The sequence below is a fragment of the Oncorhynchus masou genome, chromosome 24, assembly GCF_036934945.1.
Source record: "Oncorhynchus masou masou isolate Uvic2021 chromosome 24, UVic_Omas_1.1, whole genome shotgun sequence".
In the NCBI taxonomy this organism is placed as follows: domain Eukaryota; kingdom Metazoa; phylum Chordata; class Actinopteri; order Salmoniformes; family Salmonidae; genus Oncorhynchus; species Oncorhynchus masou.
Genome location: NC_088235.1, coordinates 30,234,731 through 30,256,642, shown reverse-complemented (window position 1 = coordinate 30,256,642; position 21,912 = coordinate 30,234,731). Strand labels below are relative to the sequence as shown.

General features: G+C 43.7%; 1 protein-coding gene across 3 annotated transcripts in view; it reads right to left on the bottom strand.

Moving 5' to 3' along the window:
- Positions 1-21,912, bottom strand: part of macrod2 (mono-ADP ribosylhydrolase 2) — a 1,245,161-nt gene that overhangs the window by 887,796 nt on the left and 335,453 nt on the right. For all 3 annotated transcript variants that reach the window (XM_064933636.1, XM_064933637.1, XM_064933635.1), the window contains exon 4: positions 17,796-17,825. In XM_064933636.1, coding sequence (XP_064789708.1) covers positions 17,796-17,825 — 30 coding nt within the window. The remainder of the gene's footprint in view (positions 1-17,795; positions 17,826-21,912) is intronic.

Below are 21,912 nucleotides of genomic sequence, written 5' to 3'. Positions count from 1 at the left end.
GTAGTGACGCCTCTTATACTGGCATGCAGTGCCTTAGACTGCTGCATCCATGTGTGTGTGTTAACCATTTAACTGTACTAGAATGCTTAAAAGGCAGTTAAAATTTTAAATATCGGATATCAGTATCCGGGGTAGGGGTGGAGGGGTAGGGGTGGAGGGGTAGGGGTGGAAGGGTGGAAGGGTGGAGGGGTAGGTAGGGGTGGAGGGGTAGGGGTGGAAGGGTGGAGGGGTAGGGGTGGAAGGGTGGAGGGTAGGGGTGGAAGGGTGGAGGGGTAGGGGTAGAGGTGGAGGGGTAGGGGTGGAAGGGTGGAGGGGTAGGGGTGGAGGGGTAGGGGTGGAAGGGTGGAGGGTAGGGGTGGAAGGGTGGATGGTTAGGGGTGGAGTGGTAGGGGTGGAAGGGTGGAGGGGTAGGGGTGGAGGGGTAGGGGTGGAAGGGTGGAGGGGTAGGGGTGGAGGGGTAGGGGTGGAAGGGTGGAGGGGATAAGAGCGTCTGCTAAATGACTTAAATGTAAATGTAATGTAGGGGTGGAAGGGTGGAGGGGTAGGGGTGGAGGGGTAGGGGTGTAAGGGTGGAGGGGTAGGGATGGAGGGGTGTGTATGACGGGACTGTTGTTGGATGTTTTTATATCCCTGTCAAAGACACATCACCCCTGTGAAAGCCTCCTCGCCTCCCCATCTCCTCCTTGTTTCCCCTCGACTCCCCCTGTCCCCCCATCGCGTCTCCCCTCAGCACTCTTCTATATAATTAATCACTCAGGGTTTACAGTATCTCTCCTGAAGGGTACTGGGGTGCTGGCATCGGCATGGGATACAAATAAAACTGTTAACAATCAGCATTAATATCTATGGCAAGTCATTCACTATACAGGCCTCCTGTCAGTTATACATACTGTATATTTTCACTTCACAGAGACTCGATGGAAAATGTAAAAGGATGTTTGAATAAACAAATTCATTCCTCTCTGCAGTTTATTTATCTACTCTCTACTCTCTGATCTGGTTTATACTGGCATGTCCTTTGATGTCTGTGTGTTTTTGAAGTCCAATTTAAAAACGATTTAGTCTATTTAAGTTGGCGCTCATGACTATTACTTTTTGAGTAGGCATCTCTGTCAATGACACACTATAGGCCTACTGTTGTCACTGTTTGTTTGATCAATGGCTGGAGTTATTTCCTGGTGCAGAGGGTCACGGCTAGAAGGGATACTGTGTATGTCAAAGTGACGTCACGCTCTGAACCATACATAAATGGCTGTCGATCGTAGTGATGCCTACCTGCTAACTCCTATACTACAGACGGTACCTAATACAGTTATATACAGCGCCTTCAAAAAGTATTCATACCCCTTGACTTTTTAGACATCCATCCACCCGACAGGTGTGGCATATCAAGAAGCTGATTAAACAGTATGATCATTACACTGTCTCGATTTTGTGCTAGGGACTTTAAAATGTGCAGATTTGTCACACAACACAATGCACAACACAATGCCACAAATGTCTCAAGTTTTGAGGGAGCGTGCAATTGGCATATTGACTGCAGTAATGTCCACCAGAACCGTTGCCAGGGAATTGAATGTTAATTTCTCTACCATAAGCCACCCCCAACATCGTTTTAGAGAACATGGCAGTACACCCAACTGGTCTCACAACTGCAGACCACGTATAACCACGCCAGCCCAGGACCTCCACATCCAGCTTCTTCACCTGCAGGATCGTCTGGGACCAGCCAGCCGGACAGCTGATCAAACTGAGGAGTATTTATGTCTGTAATAAAGCCCTTTTGTCTGAAAAAATGAATTCTGATTGGCTTGGCCAGGATCCCCAGTGGGTGGGCATGGCTCCCAAGTGGGTGGGCTGCACCCCTACCCAGTCACGTGAAATCAATAGATTAGGGCTAATTAATTAATTTCAATTGATTGATTTCCTTATATGAACTGTAACTCATTAAAATCTTTGAAACTGTTACATGTTGCTTTTAAATTTTTGTTCAGTATAGTAAACCTATATACCTAATCGACCTGTACAGAAACATCCCCATCTGTCATTCCATTAGGAAATAATAATCTATGCTTTCAAGCCATTCCACTAAATCATTATGTAGATGAAGAGTTTTAGAACTAAAGGACATTCCCTTGGAATTAGCAAGGCAAGGTCGTTGTAGCAGGGCTGGGGTCTCACATCATGGTGAACACTATTTCAGCATGAAAGCTTCTCCTTATTACCTTCTCTGTCTTCTGCTGCCACTGGCACCGCAGGGAGGCCTTGGGAAGGACTATCTCTCTCTCTTTCCATCTCTCTCTTTTTATTTCATTTGTCCTTTTCTCTCATACTCTCTTTCTCTACCCCCTTTCTCTCTCCTACTCCTCCCTCTCTCTCCTACTTCCTCTCTCTCTCCTCCATCCTTCCCCTCCCCCCTCCCCCAATCAGTGATGATGGATGAGCTAATTGATGCAGAATGATCAGGCCATTCATTTCAACCTACAACACTCAGCTCCCTATGTAGGGTTAGTGTTGTGTCATAGTGAAGAGGAAAGGAGGGAGGGAGAGGGGGAGAGTAGGAGACAGAGGGAAAGGGCTAGATAGAGAGAATGACAAGGAGGGAGGGAGGGAGGGAGGGAGGGAGGGAGGGAGGGAGGGAGGGAGGGAGGGAGGGAGGGAGGGAGGGAGGGAGGGAGGGAGGGAGGGAGGGAGGGAGGGAGGGAGGGAGGGAGGGAGGGAGGGAGGGAGGGAGGGAGGGGGGAGGGGGAGGGAGGGAGGGAGGGAGGGAGGGAGGGAGGGAGGGGGGGGGAGGGAGGGAGGGAGGGAGGGAGGGAGGGAGGGAGGGAGGGAGGGAGGGAGGGAGGGAGGGAGGGAGGGAGGGAGGGAGGGAGGGAGGGAGGGAGGGAAAGTTGAAAAAATGCCAGTTGGTTGACTTTTGGTGGGGGAGGGAGGGAGGGAGGGAGGGAGGGAGGGAGGGAGGGAGGGAGGGAGGGAGGGAGGGAGGGAGGGAGGGAGGGGGGGGGGGAGGGAGGGAGGGAGGGAGGGAAAGTTGAAAAAATGCCAGTTGGTTGACTTTTAGTTACAGTAACACTGTTGAGCATGGCAAATATTGAACTCAAGATGCCAGCTAAACACATGATGTACAATCAAATCACGAACATGACCCACCAGAATAAGTGAGGGCTGAGAGAATAACCCTGAGGAAAGGAGAGATAGTGTCTCACACCCTAGATAAGGTTGCTGTGTCTCTCTCTCTCCTCATTTTAGCATCAGTTTTTATCCAAAGCGACTAACAGTCATGCATACATTTTGTATTATTATTGCTGGTCCTGGGAATAGAACCCACTATCTAGGCATTGCAAGCACCATGATCTACCAAGTGCTCTACAGAGGACCCTTCTCACTATATGTGAGTTGTAATGCTTCTGAGTAAGGTAGGGTACAGAACACGTCTCTCTCTCTCTCTCTCTCTCTCTCTCTCTCTCTCTCTCTCTCTCTCTCTCTCTCTTTTCTCTTTCTCTCTCTCTATCGTTCTCTATCGTTCGCTCTCAGTTTCAGTCTATGAATCATTCATCGCTGTCCCAACATATAAATCAAGCTGGTGGCCACCATGTCGCCTGTGGCAACCATGTCATTAACTAGTCAATGACATCGCTTGATCTCTGGGGATGTGTCTCAAATTGCACCCCAGTCCCTATGTAGTGCACTACTTTTGACCAGGGACCTATGGAAATAGGGTAGAGTTAGGCAGACACCCAGTCTGCAGTACAGTGTTGCTACATGAAGAGACTAGGTTGTGTATAGGGAGAAAGCTTTACATACCAGTATCATTATATTCAACTAGATGGTCACTTCCGTCTTGGTTTGTGGCATGAAGAAATTAAATGGGTACATTGTGGATTCCCGTTCACACAGAGAGAAAGACAGGCATGTGTGTGCAGAAGAGAGAGTTAGAGGGATAGAGAGATAGAGGGGGAGAGAAAAGGGAGACAGGGAGTGATGGTTTGTGTGTGAGTAGTTGTTTTCCTACTGTATCAGGACCCTAATGTCCTAACAATTCACCTGAATATCCTGACAAGGTAGGAAAACAAGTCAGCACTTTTTTCATATCCTGAAATGTTTCAAGTAATATTTTAAGTTTAAGAGTAAGGTTTAGGGTTTGGGGTTAAGGTTAGGGTTAGGGAAAATATTATTTTTAATGGTCAAACATTTTGATTCCGAAAAAAGTCCTGAAATGTCACGAAAATAAAGCTCTCTCTGTGTGTGTGTGCGTGCGTGCGTGTGTGTGCGTGTACGCGCGCGCGTGTGTGTGTGTGTGTGTGCGTGCGTGCGTGCGTGTTTGTGTGTGCGTGTACGCGCGCGCGCGCGTGTGTGTGTGTGTGTGCATGCGTGCGTGTGTGTTTGTGTGTGTGTGTGAGCAAGAGGGAGAGAGATGAGGGAGAGAGAAAAGGGAAGCAGAGAGAGAGGGAAAGAGAAAAGGGAAGCAGAGAGAGAGGGGAAGAGAAAAGGGAAGCAGAGAGAGAGGGGAAGAGAAAAGGGAAGCAGAGAGAGAGGGGAAGAGAAAAGGGAAGCAGAGAGAGGGAAACAGAAAAGGGAAGCAGAGAGAGAGGGGAAGAGAAAAGGGAAGCAGAGAGAGGGAAACAGAAAAGGGAAGCAGAGAGAGAGGGGAAGAGAAAAGGGAAGCAGAGAGAGAGGGGAAGAGAAAAGGGAAGCAGAGAGAGAGGGGAAGAGAAAAGGGAAGCAGAGAGAGAGGGGAAGAGAAAAGGGAAGCAGAGAGAGGGAAACAGAAAAGGGAAGCAGAGAGAGAGGGGAAGAGAAAAGGGAAGCAGAGAGAGAGGGGAAGAGAAAAGGGAAGCAGAGAGAGACGGGAAGAGAAAATGGAAGCAGAGAGAGAGGGGAAGAGAAAAGGGAAGCAGAGAGAGAGGGGAAGAGAAAAGGGAAGCAGAGAGAGGGAAACAGAAAAGGGAAGCAGAGAGAGAGGGGAAGAGAAAAGGGAAGCAGAGAGAGAGGGGAAGAGAAAAGGGAAGCAGAGAGAGAGGGGAAGAGAAAAGGGAAGCAGAGAGAGAGGGGAAGAGAAAAGGGAAGCAGAGAGAGGGAAACAGAAAAGGGAAGCAGAGAGAGAGGGGAAGAGAAAAGGGAAGAAGAGAGAGAGTGAGAGTTAAAGATATGCATATTGCTTACACTAGCTGAGGTCCTCAGGGACAGTGTCAACATGCATCCAGCCTATCAGCTATGCGGTGGTGACACATCAGAGACCCCATAGCGCTCATAATTACTCACTGTTCTCAACTGCTTCACTTACCATGGTTACATTCCAAATGGCACCCTATTCCCTTTATAGTGTACTGCTTTTGACCAAAGCCTAACGGGCCTTATATAGGGAACGGGGGTTCATTTGGGATGAAACTTCTCACTATCATGGATTAGTGTTAATCTCATGTACTGTATGTGTAAAATTTCAGCTGAGACTACCTGTTACTCGTGCAAATCCCCACTGTTATTTGGTCAAAAACAAAAAGTCTAAACTTGTTGAAGGCTGTGAGATATACAGTGGGGTAAAAAAGTATTTTGTCAGCCACCAATTGTGCAAGTTCTCCCACTTAAAAAGATGAGAGACGCCTGTAATTTTCATCATAGGTACACTTCAACTATGACAGACAAAATTTGGAGAAAATCCAGAAAATCACATTGTAGGATTTTTAATGAATTTATTTGCGAATTATGGTGGAAAATACGTATTTGCTCACCTACAAACAAGCAAGATTTCTGGCTCTCACAGACCTGTAACTTCTTCTTTAATAGGGTCCTCTGACCTCCACTCATTACCTGTATTAATGGCACCTGTTTGAACTTGTTATCAGTATAAAAGACACCTGTCCACAACCTCAAACAGCCACACTACAAACTCCACTATGGCCAAGACCAAAGAGCTGTCAAAGGACACCAGAGCTGTCAAAATGATCAAAAGAACGGTGAGCAAAAATCCCAGAACCACACAGGGGGACCTAGTGAATGACCTGCAGAGAGCTGGGACCAAAGTAACAAAGCCTACCATCAGTAACACACTACGCCGCCAGGGACTCAAATCCTGCAGTGACAGACGTGTCCCCCTGCTTAAGCCAGTACATGTCCAGGCCCGTCTGAAGTTTTCTAGAGAGCATTTGGATGATCCAGAAGAAGATTGGGAGAATGTCATATGGACAGATGAAACCAAAATATAACTTTTTGGTAAAAACTCAACTCGTCGTGTTTGGAGGACAAAAAATGCTGATTTGCATCCAAAGAACACCATACCTATTGTGAAGCATGGGGGTGGAAACATCATGTTTTGGGGCTGTTTTTCTGCAAAGGGACCAGGACGACTGATCCGTGTAAAGGAAAGAATGAATGGGGCCATGTATAGTGAGATTTTGAGTGAAAATCTCCTTCCATCAGCAAGGGCATTGAAGATGAAACGTGGCTGGGTCTTTCAGCATGGCAATGATCCCAAACACACCGCCCGGGCAACGAAGGAGTGGCTTCGTAAGAACCATTTCAAGGTCCTGGAGTGGCCTTGCCAGTCTCCAGATCTCAAACCCATAGAAAATCTTTGGAGGGAGTTGAAAGTCCGTGATGCCCAGCAACAGCCCCAAAACATCACTGCTCTAGAGGAGATCTGCATGGAGGAATGGGAACAGCAACAGTGTGTGAAAACCTTGTGAAGACTTACAGAAAACGTTTGACCTCTGTCATTGCCAAAAAAAGGGTATATAACAAAGTGTTGAGATAAACTTTTGTTATTGACCAAATACTTATTTTCCACCATAATTTGCAAATAAATTAATTAAAAATCCTACAATGTGATTTTCTAGATTTTTTTCCCTCATTTCGTCTGTCATAGTTGAAGTGTACCTATGATGAAAATTACAGGTCTCTCTCATCTTTTTAAGTGGGAGAACTTGCACAATTGGTGGCTGACTAAATACTTTTTTGACCCACTGTATATATATTTACATATTATATATATATATATATATATATATATATATATATATATATATGTATATGTATATATATATGTATATATATATGTATATGTATATATATATATATATATATATATATATATATATATATATATAGAGAGAGAGAGAGAGAGAGAGAGAGAGAGAGAGAGAGAGAGAGAGAGAGAGGGAGAGTATTTAGTCTGCTTCCAGTGCTTGTCTTTAAACCACCTACTATTTTCACTTGCTTTGGCAATGTTAACATATGTTTCCCATGCCGATAAATCCCTTGAATTGAATTGAGAGAGGGAGAAGAAAGATGAGATAGAGGGCAATCTCTGCTGAAATAAACCGCTGTTCTAACATCAACAACAACAAACGACAACACAAGTATCCCAACAGAGTATAACAGCAAATGAACAGCTACACTTAGAAACATATCATTATTAGTAATTGGCAATCACACCCAGTTTAATATACAGTAGAATTGCTGGTATAACTTTATAACAACCCCACGTAATAAAGCATTTATAAAGGATTACTTTATTAATCAGGGAGATGTATTGTCGCACCACCGGACCGGACCGTTTTTCATCCCTTCATTACTACTGATATGTGATTGAGGTGGAAATGTTACATGTACAATGCTTATGCTTCCAGTGCTTCAGCCTTCTAACCGCAGACTATCTTCAACTTAATTTAAACTGAATATTTCAGCAAAATACTGTATTCAGATATTCCTTAACTCGTAAGCAGTCTATGGACCTCTCTTAACCTCTCTTGGACAGTCTGCGCGTAAACTGAAGAATCTGCCGCAACAGGATGGAATGTGTAGGATAAAGATCAACAGAAGTACCAGTGTTTGTGTTTTTGACACAGATTATTAGGATGTACCAGGATTGGGTGAAGGCGGTGCTTAAACTTTGAATGATTTGCGCATGTGGTGAAATTAGCATAAGGGTGGGGGCTTTGGCTGAGGGTGGAGACTTCACAAACCGGAACTCCCCATTTCTAACTGGTATGGACACAGAACTTAATTACGCAGCTGACCAAATTACGAAAGATTTAAATTCTGGGTTAAACGAGATTAGACTGACCTAAGGAGTGCCTGCAATCCACACTTTGGTTTTGGTAGAAAAGTCCCTGCCAATAAACACTTATATTCAATACATGTTCTTAAACTGTATACTTCTGGCCCTTCTTTAGACACTGTGTTAATAACCCTCCAGGCGAGCTTCAATGCCATACAACTCTCCTTCCGTGGCCTCCAATTGCTCTTAAATACAAGTAAAACTAAATGCATGCTCTTCAACCGATCACTGCCTGCACCTGCCTGCCCGCACATCCAACATCATTACTCTGGACGGCTCTGACTTAGAATATGTGGACAACTTCAAATACCTAGGTGTCTGGTTAGACTGTAAACTCTCCTTCCAGACTCATATCAAACATCTCCAATCCAAACATATATCTAGATTTGGCTTTCTATTTCGCAACAAAGCATCCTTCACTCATGCTGCCAAACATACCCTTGTAAAACTGACCATCCTACCGATCATCAACTTCGGCGATGTCATTTACAAAATAGCCTCCAATACCCTACTCAACAAATTGGATCCAGCAGTCTATCACAGTGCCATCCATTTTGTCACCAAAGCCCCATATACTACCCACCACTGCGACATGTACGCTCTCGTTGGCTGGCCCTCGCTTCATACTCGTCGCCAAACCCACTGGCTCCAGGTCATCTACAAGACCCTGCTAGGTAAAGTCCCCCCTTATCTCAGTTCGCTAGTCACCATATCAGCACCCACCTGTAGCATGCGCTCCAGCAGGTATATCTCTCTGGTCATCCCCAAAACCAATTCTTCCTTTGACCGCCTCTCCTTCCAGTTCTCTGCTGCCAATGACTGGAACGAACTACAAAAATCTCTGAAACTGGAAACACTTACCTCCCTCACTAGCTTTAAGCACCAGCTGTCAGAACAGCACACAGATTACTGTACCTGTCCATAGCCCATCTATAATTTAGCCCAAACAACTACCTCTCCCCCTAATGTATTTATTTATTTAGCTCCTTTGCACCCCATTATTTCTATCTCTACTTTGCACATTCTTCCACTGCAAATCTACCATTCCAGTGTTTTACTTGCTATATTGTATTTACTTCGCCACCATGGCCTTTTTTTTGCCTTTCACTCCCTTAACTCACCTCATTTGCTCACATTGTATATAGACTTACTTTTCTACTGTATTATTGACTGTATGTTTGTTTTACTCCATGTGTAACCCTGTGTTGTTGTATGTGACAAACTGCTTTACTTCATCTTGGCCAGGTCGCAATTGTAAATGAGAACTTGTTCTCAACTAGCCTACCTGGTTGAATAAAGGTGAAATAAAAATAAATAAATAAAAACATATTCTGTATTGTGTGCTTATGTTTAACCATTGATATATTTTAGGGGCCATTTTGTGGCCTTAAGGAGCAATCATTTTTGTAAGAAATTCTAAACATTTATAAAGTATTTATAAAGTATAAATATCACATACTTTAGTTGAAGCCATGCAAAAATACTTAACTAATGATTAGTAAATCACTATGAATCATTATTAAATATGAATCATTATTCATTATTACATACTTTAAAATACGTGAATATTTCTAAATGTGTAAATAGCTAGGTAAACTAACATTTACAAATGTGGGAATAATGATGACAGGGGGTCTGCAGATCCATAAAAAGTTGTCATTTTAAATACATTTTTATGATTGAAAGGCCTTAACTTCTTCGATATAGGGGGCGCTCTTTTAATTTTTGGATAAAAAAACGTTCCCGTTTAAACAAGATATTTTGTCACGAAAAGATGCTCGACTATGCATATAATTGACAGCTTTGGAAAGAAAACACTCTGACGTTTCCAAAACTGCAAAGATATTGTCTGTGAGTGCCCCAGAACTAATGCTTCAGGCGAAACCAAGATGAAATTTCATACAGGAAATGTCCCAGATTTTGAATGCGCTGTGTTCCAATGTCTCCTTATATGGCTGTGAATGCGCAAGGAATGAGCCTACACTTTCTGTCATTTCCCCAAGGTGTCTGCAGCATTGTGACGTATTTGTAGGCATATCATTGGAAGATTGACCGTAAGAGACTACATTTACCAGGTGTCCGCCTGGTGTCCTCCGTCGAAATTATTGCGTAATCTCCAGCTGCATGCACGTTTCCATTTGGTTCAGAAGAGAAAGGCAACTGCCACGAATGATTTATCATCGAAAAGATATGTGAAAAACAACTTGAGGATTGATTCGAAACAACGTTTGCCAACGTTTGTTTCTGTCGATATTATGGAGTTAATTTGAAAAAAAGTTTGGCGTTGTAATGGCTGAATTTTCGTGGGGTTTTCTTAGCCAAACGTGATGAACAAAACGGAGCGATTTCTCCTACACAAATAATCTTTTTGGAAAAACTGAACATTTGCTATCTAACTGAGAGTCTCCTCATTGAAAACATCCGAAGTTCTTCAAAGGTAAATTATTTTATTTGAATACTTTTCTTGTTTTTGTGAAAATGTTGCCTGCTGAAAGCTAGGCTTAATGCTATGCTAGCTATCAATACTCTTACACAAATGCTTGTGTAGCTATGGTTGAAAAGCATATTTTGAAAATCTGAGATGACAGTGTTGTTAACAAAAGGCTAAGCATGTGAGCCAATATATTTATTTCATTTCATTTGCGATTTTCAAAAACAGTTAACGTTGCGTTATGCTAATGAGCTTGAGGCTATGATTACGCTCCCGGATACGGGATTGCTCGACGCTAGAGGTTAATAAGTTTTAAAATGTCTTAAATTCAGTTTTCAAAGGTCTTACAAAATGTGACGGAGATGACTACAGTGTTAACGTTATATTGTGCTGCTGCTTAATGTATTTGTTTAACATCAAACAGCTGATACTCTAGGTGCACTTCCACATTGTTACAGACTGTCATGTCTAGATGGGATACAGCTTTTGTGAAATTGACATCAAAAGTCATTTTTTTTAGCATTTTAGCAAACCCTAAACTTGTCCTAACCTTAACATAATTATCCTAAACTGCTACATTAGTTATCCTAACCTGCTACATTAGTTCTCCTAACCTGCTACATTAGTTATCCTAACCTTCTACAAAAAGTTAATTTTGACAAAAGCTGTAGCTCATCCTGACAAAATCATTAAAGAGCTATCCAACCACCTGCTCCTCTGTGTGTGCCTGCCATGTGCTTGTGCCAGTGTGCGTTGGGCCGTTGCCAGAGGAGAGAGAACAGAGAACAAGTAGTAGTCTATACAATTTGATAGACAACAACACTAAATAGAGCTGAGACCACACACCAAGCCTCTGGTGAGCTGGGTAAGGTCCAGTATAATAGTGATAGATCATCCTGCCAGCTGTGAACCTGAGCCTCCACTCACAGCACCCAGTCTGGTCTGGACAGGTCTAAGATAAGAGGATCCTTTTATAAGATGAGCAAGAGCACACCCATGGATTCATGTTTACATCTCTCTCTCTCTCTCATACACACACACACACACACACACACACACACACACACACACACACACACACACACACACACACACACACACACACACACACACACACACACACACACACACACACACACACACACACACACGCATGGCAGGGGGTCGAACTCACGACTTTACATGCTAGATGATAGGAGGACAGGGTAAGCAAGAGAGGGAGAGGAAGAGAGAGAGAGAGAGAGATAGAGAGAGAGAGAGAGAGGTGAGAGAGAGAGAGAGGTGAGAGAGGCAGAGAGAGAGAGGTGAGAGAGGAAGAGAGAGAGAGAGAGAGAGGTGAGAGAGGCAGAGAGAGAGAGAGAGAGAGAGAGAGGTGAGGGAGGCAGAGAGAGAGAGAGAGAGAGAGGTGAGAGAGGAAGAGAGAGAGAGAGAGGTGAGAGAGGAAGAGAGTGAGAGAGAGAGGTGAGAGGCAGAGAGAGAGAGAGGGGAAGAGAGAGAGAGAGGAAGAGAGAGAGAGGTGAGAGAGGCAGAGAGAGAGAGAAAGGAAGAGAGAGAGAGAGGTGAGAGAGGCAGATAGAGAGAGGAAGAGAGAGAGAGAGAGGTGAGAGAGGCAGAGAGAGAGAGGGAGAGAGAGAGAGGTGAGAGAGGAAGAGAGAGAGGAAGTGAGAGAGAGAGAGAGAGAGAGAGAGAGGTGAGAGAGGCAGAGAGAGAGAGAGAGAGAGAGAGAGAGAGAGAGAATGAGAGTAAAGAAAACAGGTTTACATATAGCAGCCACCTCAGAATGATAAAGAGTGTGCCAGATAAAGGCAGTGTATAGGCCACACACAGATAAACGAGAGAAGATAGAGAGCTTTGTTTTAAGAAAACATTATTCTAGAGGCAGAGTCAGTCAGATAACCTAGATTCCTCACCACTCAAACAGGTTTCTACTACCACCTCAGCCTTCAACAATAGATCCTGGACCAGAGATGGTAGGAAGAAGGAAGAATGGTAGGAAGAAGGAAGAAGAACATGAATCCATTAGTCCACACGACTCATCCAGCCTTTAACATACTGTAGTAGTCAGGAGTCAAAGTGTTCCGACGCATATTGTACACTAGTCACAGAACCAACTGTCTTATTGTCATATTTTAGCAAGGTTAATTGGCTTAGATTGTGTCAGTTGATTGGTTTATTTATGAGGAGTAACATCAGGGGAAGGCAATTAGTGAATACAACAGTGTGTAGCCTTTAGGCCTCCTGACTCAAGCTATTAAAGTAATCTCACATGAAGAATCACATGAATTTCACATGAGTTCTCATAGGAAGTTAATGTGAAACATGTCAAAGTAACATGTGACGACATGAAACTACACATTTGAGCACGTGAAAACATGATCTCGTGAAATAAATGTGACAACATGAGGATGCAACATTTCAACATGTGATACCATGACACTACACGTGACAACATGTGCTACCATGACACTACACGTGATAACATGAGGATGCAATATTTCAACATGTGATACCATGACACTACACATGACAACTTGTGATATCATGACACGACACATGACAACATGTGATACCATGACACAACAGTTGACAACATGTGATACCATGACACTACAGATAACAACATGTGATACCATGACACTACAGATGGCAACATGTGATACCATGACACTACAGATGACAACATGTGATATCATGACACTACAGATGGCAACATGTGATATCATGACACGACACATGACAACATGTGATACCATGACACTACACATGACAACTTGTGATATCATGACACGACACATGACAACATGTGATACCATGACACAACAGTTGACAACATGTGATATCATGACACTACAGATGACAACATGTGATACCATGACACTACAGATGGCAACATGTGATACCATGACACTACACATGACAACATGTGATACCATAACACTACATGTGACAACATGTGATACCATGACACTACACATGACAACATGTGATATCATGCCACTGCACATGACAACATGTGATACCATGACACTACACATGACAACATGCGATACCATGACACTACACATGACAACATGTGATATCAAGCCACTGCACATAACAACATGTGATACCATGACACTACACATGACAACATGTGATATCATGCCACTGCACATGACAACATGTGATATCATGACACTACACATGACAACATGTGATACCATAACACGACATGTGACAACATGTGATACCATGACACTACACATGACAACATGTGATATCAAGCCACTGCACATAACAACATGTGATACCATGACACTGCACATGACAACATGTGATATCATGCCACTGCACATGACAACATGTGATACCATGACACTACACGTGACAACATAAGGATGAAACATTTCAACATGTGATACCATGACACTACACGTGACAACATAAGGATGAAACATTTCAACATGTGCTACCATGACACTACACGTGACGACATGTGAATGTTTTTCACATGTGAAAATGCAATTCCACATATGAGAGCTGGATGTTTTCCATGACAGTGTGTCATGGTATGGGGTTTTAAGGTAAGTGGTACACATCCTTAATCAATGTGATTACATTTGACATGATTTCTTAGTGCTGACTTCTCGGTATGATGCCACCTGAGATTTGAAGTCACGACCTCTACATTTAGGGTACGCCAAGCTTTCTGCTGCCCCACAAAGTGTGTGGCATTCGGTGAAGTCCCCTACACATTACCTACAATATCTCCACACCTACCATCTGCACTGCTATTTTAGGTATCAGTTATTCTGACTAAACTCTCATCATCGATTTCATTTACTTATTTAAGCAGTCTGAGGGTTTTCTGTATAGTTGTCCAAATAATGTTTTGGGAGGATATATTATTCTGTTTTAATGATAATCCTGAATCACTATGATAAATATAAAAGTTTTTCTTCAGTATATTTTTAACAAAGCTGAGATTTACTTTGAAGTCCAAAGTGTTGTGAAATCTGAAATTGACATGCTGGCGTATCAGGAAGATTGAAATGCCTTCAACCAAGAAGTTGTGGGTTCAAATCCCAGGTGTTGAATTATAATTACAGTATAAATAAACATACACAATGTCGTCAAATATGTACTGTAAGTTAAAAACACTATGTGAAGTTCCAGAGACTTCCTAACAACTCACTTTTGTTTGCAGGGCATCACCTGTGTAACGATTCTCGTCCTCCTCTTCTGAGGAGGAGCAGTAAGAAGGATCGGAGGACCAGGAAATATCATGTGAAAAATAGCCACGTGAAACTTGTTTCAAAACCAACATTTCACATGTAAAATAAATGTTACATATGCAAAACGTGTTTTTTTCCGACTAGGGCCCTATGAAATTCGTAAAATGTTCTGCCTGATTCCGTTTTTCCCATATTGCATTTTCTCCGTTTAGTTTTTCCATGTTTTCAATGTAATTTTTATTTCAGGTTTTTATTTAAAAAAATACACTTTATTATAAAGAAATGACATAATTGGATGTTCTAAGTCCACAACGATTCTTAAACAACATCAGGAGACCACTTTTGAGGTCTGGAAAAATCTAACCAATGTAGATTTTTGTGGGTGTAGTTGCCCTTTAATTCAACTGAGCACAAGCCAGAGACCGTTGTTTGGTTAGCGATGTTTCTGTAGCACTCATGTGATTGCAGAGTTTGCAAAACAAATTGATACTGGATTAATTTAAATAATCAAATAATTTTGCCACGTAGGGATAGGCTGCTTTGTAATCACTGTAACATGTAATTGAGAAGGTTTTGGGGGACTTTCAATCTACCAGAAGACAGTTGTCATTACATTAGCATCATCGCTAACGGCTAGACAGTTGTCATTACATTAGCATCATCGCTAACGGCTAGACAGTTGTCATTACATTAGCATCATTGCTAACGGCTAGACAGTTGTCATTACATTAGCATCATCGCTAACGGCTAGACAGTTGTCATTACATTAGCATCATTGCTAACGGCTAGACAGTTGTCATTACATTAGCATCATCGCTAATGGCTAGACAGTTGTCACTACATTAGCATCATCGCTAATGGCTAGGCAGTTGTCATTACATTAGCATCATCGCTAACGGCTAGACAGTTGTCATTACATTAGCATCATCGCTAACGGCTAGACAGTTGTCATTACATTAGCATCATCGCTAATGGCTAGACAGTTGTCATTACATTAGCATCACCGTTAACAGCTAGACAAAGTGGTAGACAAACGCGCGCACACACAGACAGGGGAATTCCTGTGCTGTTGCACCTTTGTCAAGGCTGTCGTAAGAACGGCACCAAGGTGCAGCGGATGTTGAGTTTCACGTATTTAATTCAAAGAGGAACTTTAAAAAAACAAACTCAATCAATCAATAATCAATCAATCAATCAATCAATCAATCAAACAACTAAAGGTGACTATGTGGTGCACAAACACAAAACAATACCCCACAAACACAGGCGGGAAAAATAGCTACTTAAATATGATCCTCAATTAGAGACAACAATTACCAGCTGCCTCTAATTGGGAATCTTACAAAACACCAACATAGAAAATATAAACTAGAACACAACATAGAAATTATAAACTAGAATATCCCCTAGTCACGCCCTGACCTACTACACCATAGAGAAACCAAGGCACTCTATGGTCAGGGCGTGACAATCTTCAGAAAGTTGAAAGAAAATACAAATCACTGTTGCATTTTCTTCATGTCATATGATCATTTTGGGCAAGTTAATGCATTTTCTAATAAATGTAGTAATTTCCTTCTCAGTTCAACCCATTTTTGAATATTGTTGAATTACATTTTAATGTCTTGTGGCACAAATCTCATTCAAGTCATGGAGCCAATATACGCTTGTTTTGTGCATCATTTCCAAATCATCAAAAGTATCTACAATTTATTATAGATGATTTGAACATGATGTGCGAAAAAATGTAATATAAGTCCCATAACTTGAATGGGATTTGTGCCACAAATGTATTTGGAAACAGTGCCAGGGAAACTTAACCAAAGCAGCGATTGGAACATACATTGGTTATGTAAAACATAATTGAGAGGTGAAGAGGAGCAGAGCGATGGCAATCAAGAAGCCAATGTTTAGTGTTACATTAGACATCATTGAGAAGTGCTTGAGTGAGTCCACTTTGGTTACGGAGATACATTTTTCTGACCTCTGATCCCAATCACTTGTACGCATGCAAACACACACAGGCACACACATGCGCACACACATTAACCTTGATTAATGCGTTGCTAAAGGTCTCTCTCAGTCACTAGCTAAAGTTCTGGAGAACTGCACACTGAAGTGACGCAATATGGCTGCCGAGAGCCGAGGTCTAACCACGTATCAGATAAGATGAGAGCCACTTGGGACAGAGCGTGATTAGACGTGGGTAGGGTTTCAGCTCAGCAATTATATATATCAAGAACAAACTAACTGTCTGTCTAACTAACAAACTAATTGTCTCCTGAGATGGGATAAATAAATAACCCAGATATATCATAAGAGTGTAGAGAGAGAGAGAGAGATGTCTGCAAACACCCAAACACAGATGGATAAACAGTCAGATAACAGATAAGACATGAAGCTGAAGAAATGACCTTGTTTTCATCTTCGTACGACTGCTAGATACCATAGATTCCCCCTTCAACCCACAGATCAGAATTCCACAGCTAATTAGGATGACACTTCAAGACCAACTCCCCCCGCCCAATATACCAAGGAACCATTATTTCAATCATGTCAGGGTAAGTACCACATTTCTAGAAGAGGAACCCCTGGGTTTGTGTTAGGCTACCCCGCTCGACTAGGCTCCTCCCTTTCACCTCCCCTCCCCATACCCCATTCCACTGGACTCCCCTCCCTTCCAGTCTCCCCCTAGCCACGGTCGGCCGCCTCAGATTTCCTCAGCTTCTTTGATAATAACAGGCCTGGACAGGCCAGTAAAGTAATGACCATCACGTCTGGCCATGACACGGCACAGTCAGTCTGCATGGTTACCGCACCCTGCGTAATGCTTCGCTCTGATGTGTTGGCACTAATGCATTCAGTCCCATTTAACGGAAGCACTCAGAGAGACACAGACACTACAGTCCACGGTACACTAATGGATAAATAAATATCTAGGTCTATTAGACAGACATGTCTATGGTATAGGACTAATGATAGGATTACTTTGTTTTATTACGATGGGGAGATGAGGAGTGTGTGTGGGCGTCAGTGTGAACAGCATGGGCAGCGCCATGAAAATCCCCCCAAAATAAGGAGGACAAACACTCACCTCCACCGCCTCCCAGAAGACTGGAGTTAGCTGTGAAAGAGATAAAAAAAGACAACATAAGTTCTCATGTTTAAAGATTGTTCAAACAGATGTGGATCATTAAGATTCAGCTCAGTCAGCACTTCTTATTTTGGCAACATGACAAAAGTCAGCGATACTCAGATCCATGCAGATCAAACAAACGCTATCACACCAAACTGTTAGGACACTTTAATCAGCCAACAGTTTTACAACAGAGGAGTTTCTAGTACTATCGGAGTTCTGAGTGAATATAAAACACCTTTACACACACACACACACACACACACACACACACACACACACACACACACACACACACACACACACACACACACACACACACACACACACACACACACACACACACATGGCAGGAGGTCGAACTCACGACTTCACATGCTAGATGATAGGAGGACAGGGTAAGCAAGAGAGGGAGAGGAAGAGAGTAGAGTCATGTGTGAGGACCTGCTGATGTTCTGAACAAAACACCTCCACCAGCTCTGTGAAGGCTCTGTGATAACAGCGTGTGTTAGATGTAAGACATAAGTGGTGAGCAGCAGTGAGTTTGAGCAGCGACCAGCCAGTTGCTGTGCTAGGAGAGGGGAGGAAAGGAGGAACCCTTTGATGGTAGTATCCTTTACATGTCTGAGAGAGAGGGCGAGAGAGAGGGAGAGAGAGAGAGAGAGAGAGAGAGGTGGAGAGAGAAAGTCAGAGAGAGAGAGAGAGAGAGAGAGAGAAAGAGAAATGGGAGAGGGAGTGGGGTGAGAGAGGGAGAGAGAGAAAGAGGGAGAGAAAGAGGGAGAGAGAGATAGCGAAAGAGAGAGAAAGAAAGAGAAAGAGAGAGAAAGAGAAAGCGAGAGGGAGAGAGAGAAAGAGAGAGGGAGCGGTAGAGGGAGAGAAAGAGAGAGAAAGAAAGAGAAAGAGAGAGAAAGCGAGAGGGAGAGAGCGAAAGAGAGAGAAAGAGAGAGGGAGCGGTAGAGGGAGAGAAAGAGAGTGAAAGAGAAAGAGAGCAAAAGAGAGGGGGAGAAAGTGAGAGAAAGTGAGAGAGAAAGAGAGAGAGAAAGGGAGAGAGAGAGAGAGAGAGAGAGAGAGAGAAGAGAGAGAAAGAGAGAGGGAGAGAGAGCGGTAGCACAGATAAGAGTTCTAAAAACCTCCAGTTTAAATAGCCATGTGTAGTTCTATTCTGAAACAGCGTGACAGTTAGACTCATAAACACTCATTAAATACTCTGTCCTGTGTTATTAGTGACTCATGCAGCCTCCTCTTCTCATTGGAGAATATATCATTAAAACTTAACACATCATTTAGTTTTACGTGTTGTCAGTTATACACATCCTCTAAGTCCCTATTTCCTATATAGTGCACTACTTTTGACCAGGGCCCATAGGAGATGAGTGCATCCAAAATGGAACCCTATTCCCTATATAGTGTAGTGCACTGTTAGGGTCCTATCCTCTCTCTTCACTGAAGGGAGAGATTAGTGTGGATTAAAGTTATGTCAGTTCATTTGACTGTTACTGAAAGGGAAAGTAGGTAGAGCTGCGTTTGAAGTGTGGTTCATGCAGCGGGCAGAGAGGACTCGTCAAACTGTTACAAATTATATCTTCCACAACAGCAATCATATTCACATTATCCAACCACTGCAAACACACTAACAGGGTTGGGTGGGTTACTTCTTAAATATAATCTGTTATGGTTACCAGTGTCCATAATTGTAATCAGTAATGTAACGTTTGGACAAAAATGTATATTAACAATTGAACAACAGTCATTCCAATTAATTTAATACGCCTTGGTCTATAAGAATAGGACTTAACAATATGGAAATATAGATTAATCTAATTGATTTACCTGAGCTTAACCCAAAACTAAGAATGTATTAATCTACTCTGGTATTTGTTATGTTGTCATGGAGGACTGATTGTGCTTATTGTTTCCAGTTGCAGAATAAATGCTGTTCTCGTGAAATGGAATGCTTCGAGCCTATGCTTACTGACAACTGCTATTTACATGGGCTACACCGCTCCACTAGGCTTCTCCCTTTCACCTCCCCTTCACATACCCCATACCACTGGACTCCCCTCCATTCACCCTCACCTCCCCTTCCCATACCCCATACCACTGGACTCCCCTCCATTCACCCTCACCTCCCCTTCCCATACCCCATACCACTGGACTCCCCTCCATTCACCCTCACCTCCCCTTCCCATACCCCATACCACTGGACTCCCCTCCATTCACCCTCACCTCCCCTTCCCATACCCCATACCACTGGACTCCCCTCAATTCAACCTCCCCTTCCCATACCCCATACCACTGGACTCCCCTCCATTCACCCTCACCTCCCCTTCCCATACCCCATACCACTGGACTCCCCTCCATTCACCCTCACCTCCCCTTCCCATACCCCATACCACTGGACTCCCCTCCATTCACCCTCCCCTCCCCTTCCCATACCCCATACCACTGGACTCCCCTCCATTCACCCTCACCTCCCCTTCCCATACCCCATACCACTGGACTCCCTCCATTCACCCTCACCTCCCCTTCCCATACCCCATACCACTGGACTCCCCTCCATTCACCCTCACCTCCCCTTCCCATACCCCATACCACTGGACTCCCCTCCATTCACCCTCCCCTCCCCTTCCCATACCCCATACCACTGGACTCCCCTCCATTCACCCTCACCTCCCCTTCCCTTCCCATACCCCATACCACTGGACTCCCCTCCATTCACCCTCACCTCCCCTTCCCATACCCCATACCACTGGACTCCCCTCCATTCACCCTCACCTCCCCTTCCCATACCCCATACCACTGGACTCCCCTCCATTCACCCTCACCTCCCCTTCCCATACCCCATACCACTGGACTCCCCTCCATTCACCCTCACCTCCCCTTCCCATACCCCATACCACTGGACTCCCCTCAATTCAACCTCCCCTTCCCATACCCCATACCACTGGACTCCCCTCCATTCACCCTCACCTCCCCTTCCCATACCCCATACCACTGGACTCCCCTCCATTCACCCTCACCTCCCCTTCCCATACCCCATACCACTGGACTCCCCTCCATTCACCCTCCCCTCCCCTTCCCATACCCCATACCACTGGACTCCCCTCCATTCACCCTCACCTCCCCTTCCCTTCCCATACCCCATACCACTGGACTCCCCTCCATTCACCCTCACCTCCCCTTCCCATACCCCATACCACTGGACTCCCCTCCATTCACCCTCACCTCCCCTTCCCATACCCCATACCACTGGACTCCCCTCCATTCACCCTCCCTTCCCTGTCTCCCCCCAGACACGGTCGCCGATATTCAAACCTGTGAGTGAGTGTAATTCCAGTTGATCTAATCTGTTGTGGTATGCTATTACATGTTACATATGACAATGCCCAGTGATGGTGTCTTGTAAAAGACTCACGTATGGCCTTTTATCATTTGAGCAGTTGACTAAATCAGTAGTTCTGAATTTTCTCCTCAGGGAGCCCCAGCTGTTGCATGACTAGCACACCTGACTCAATGTGTCACTTAACACAACAATAACAATTAAGGAATTTGGTTTTGTATGGGTTTTATAGACTCTTATAGTCAGTAGTGACTTGAGGAACCCTGGAGATCCTGAAGGAAATGATTGCCAGTCAATGGTTCATATTTGCATCTTCGGTTAGTTGAGGGGTTCTTGGAGGAACCCCTAATGGTTCAATCTAGCGACGGGTTCCTGGAGGATTACTAAAGTGGAGGCATGGCTTAGTAGGGGTGTGGCTTTAAGATATATTTATTTTGGTCACCAGTTAAGAGTAAATGTCATTCCTGTTCATCTGTTCTGTTGTATTGTCATCACATGTGCATCCAAGATGGCATAGCTGTAAAGGCGTTCTTCGTTTGTCGCAAGAAAGTCGGACCGAAATGCAGCGCGGTGTTTACTCATGTTTTTAATGAATGAATCGCGGTACATGAAATAACTGATACAAAATACAAAACAACAAAACGGAACGTGAAACCTAATTACAGCCTATCTGGTGAAACTACACAGAGACAGGAACAATCACCCACGAAATACACAGTGAAACCCAGGTTACCT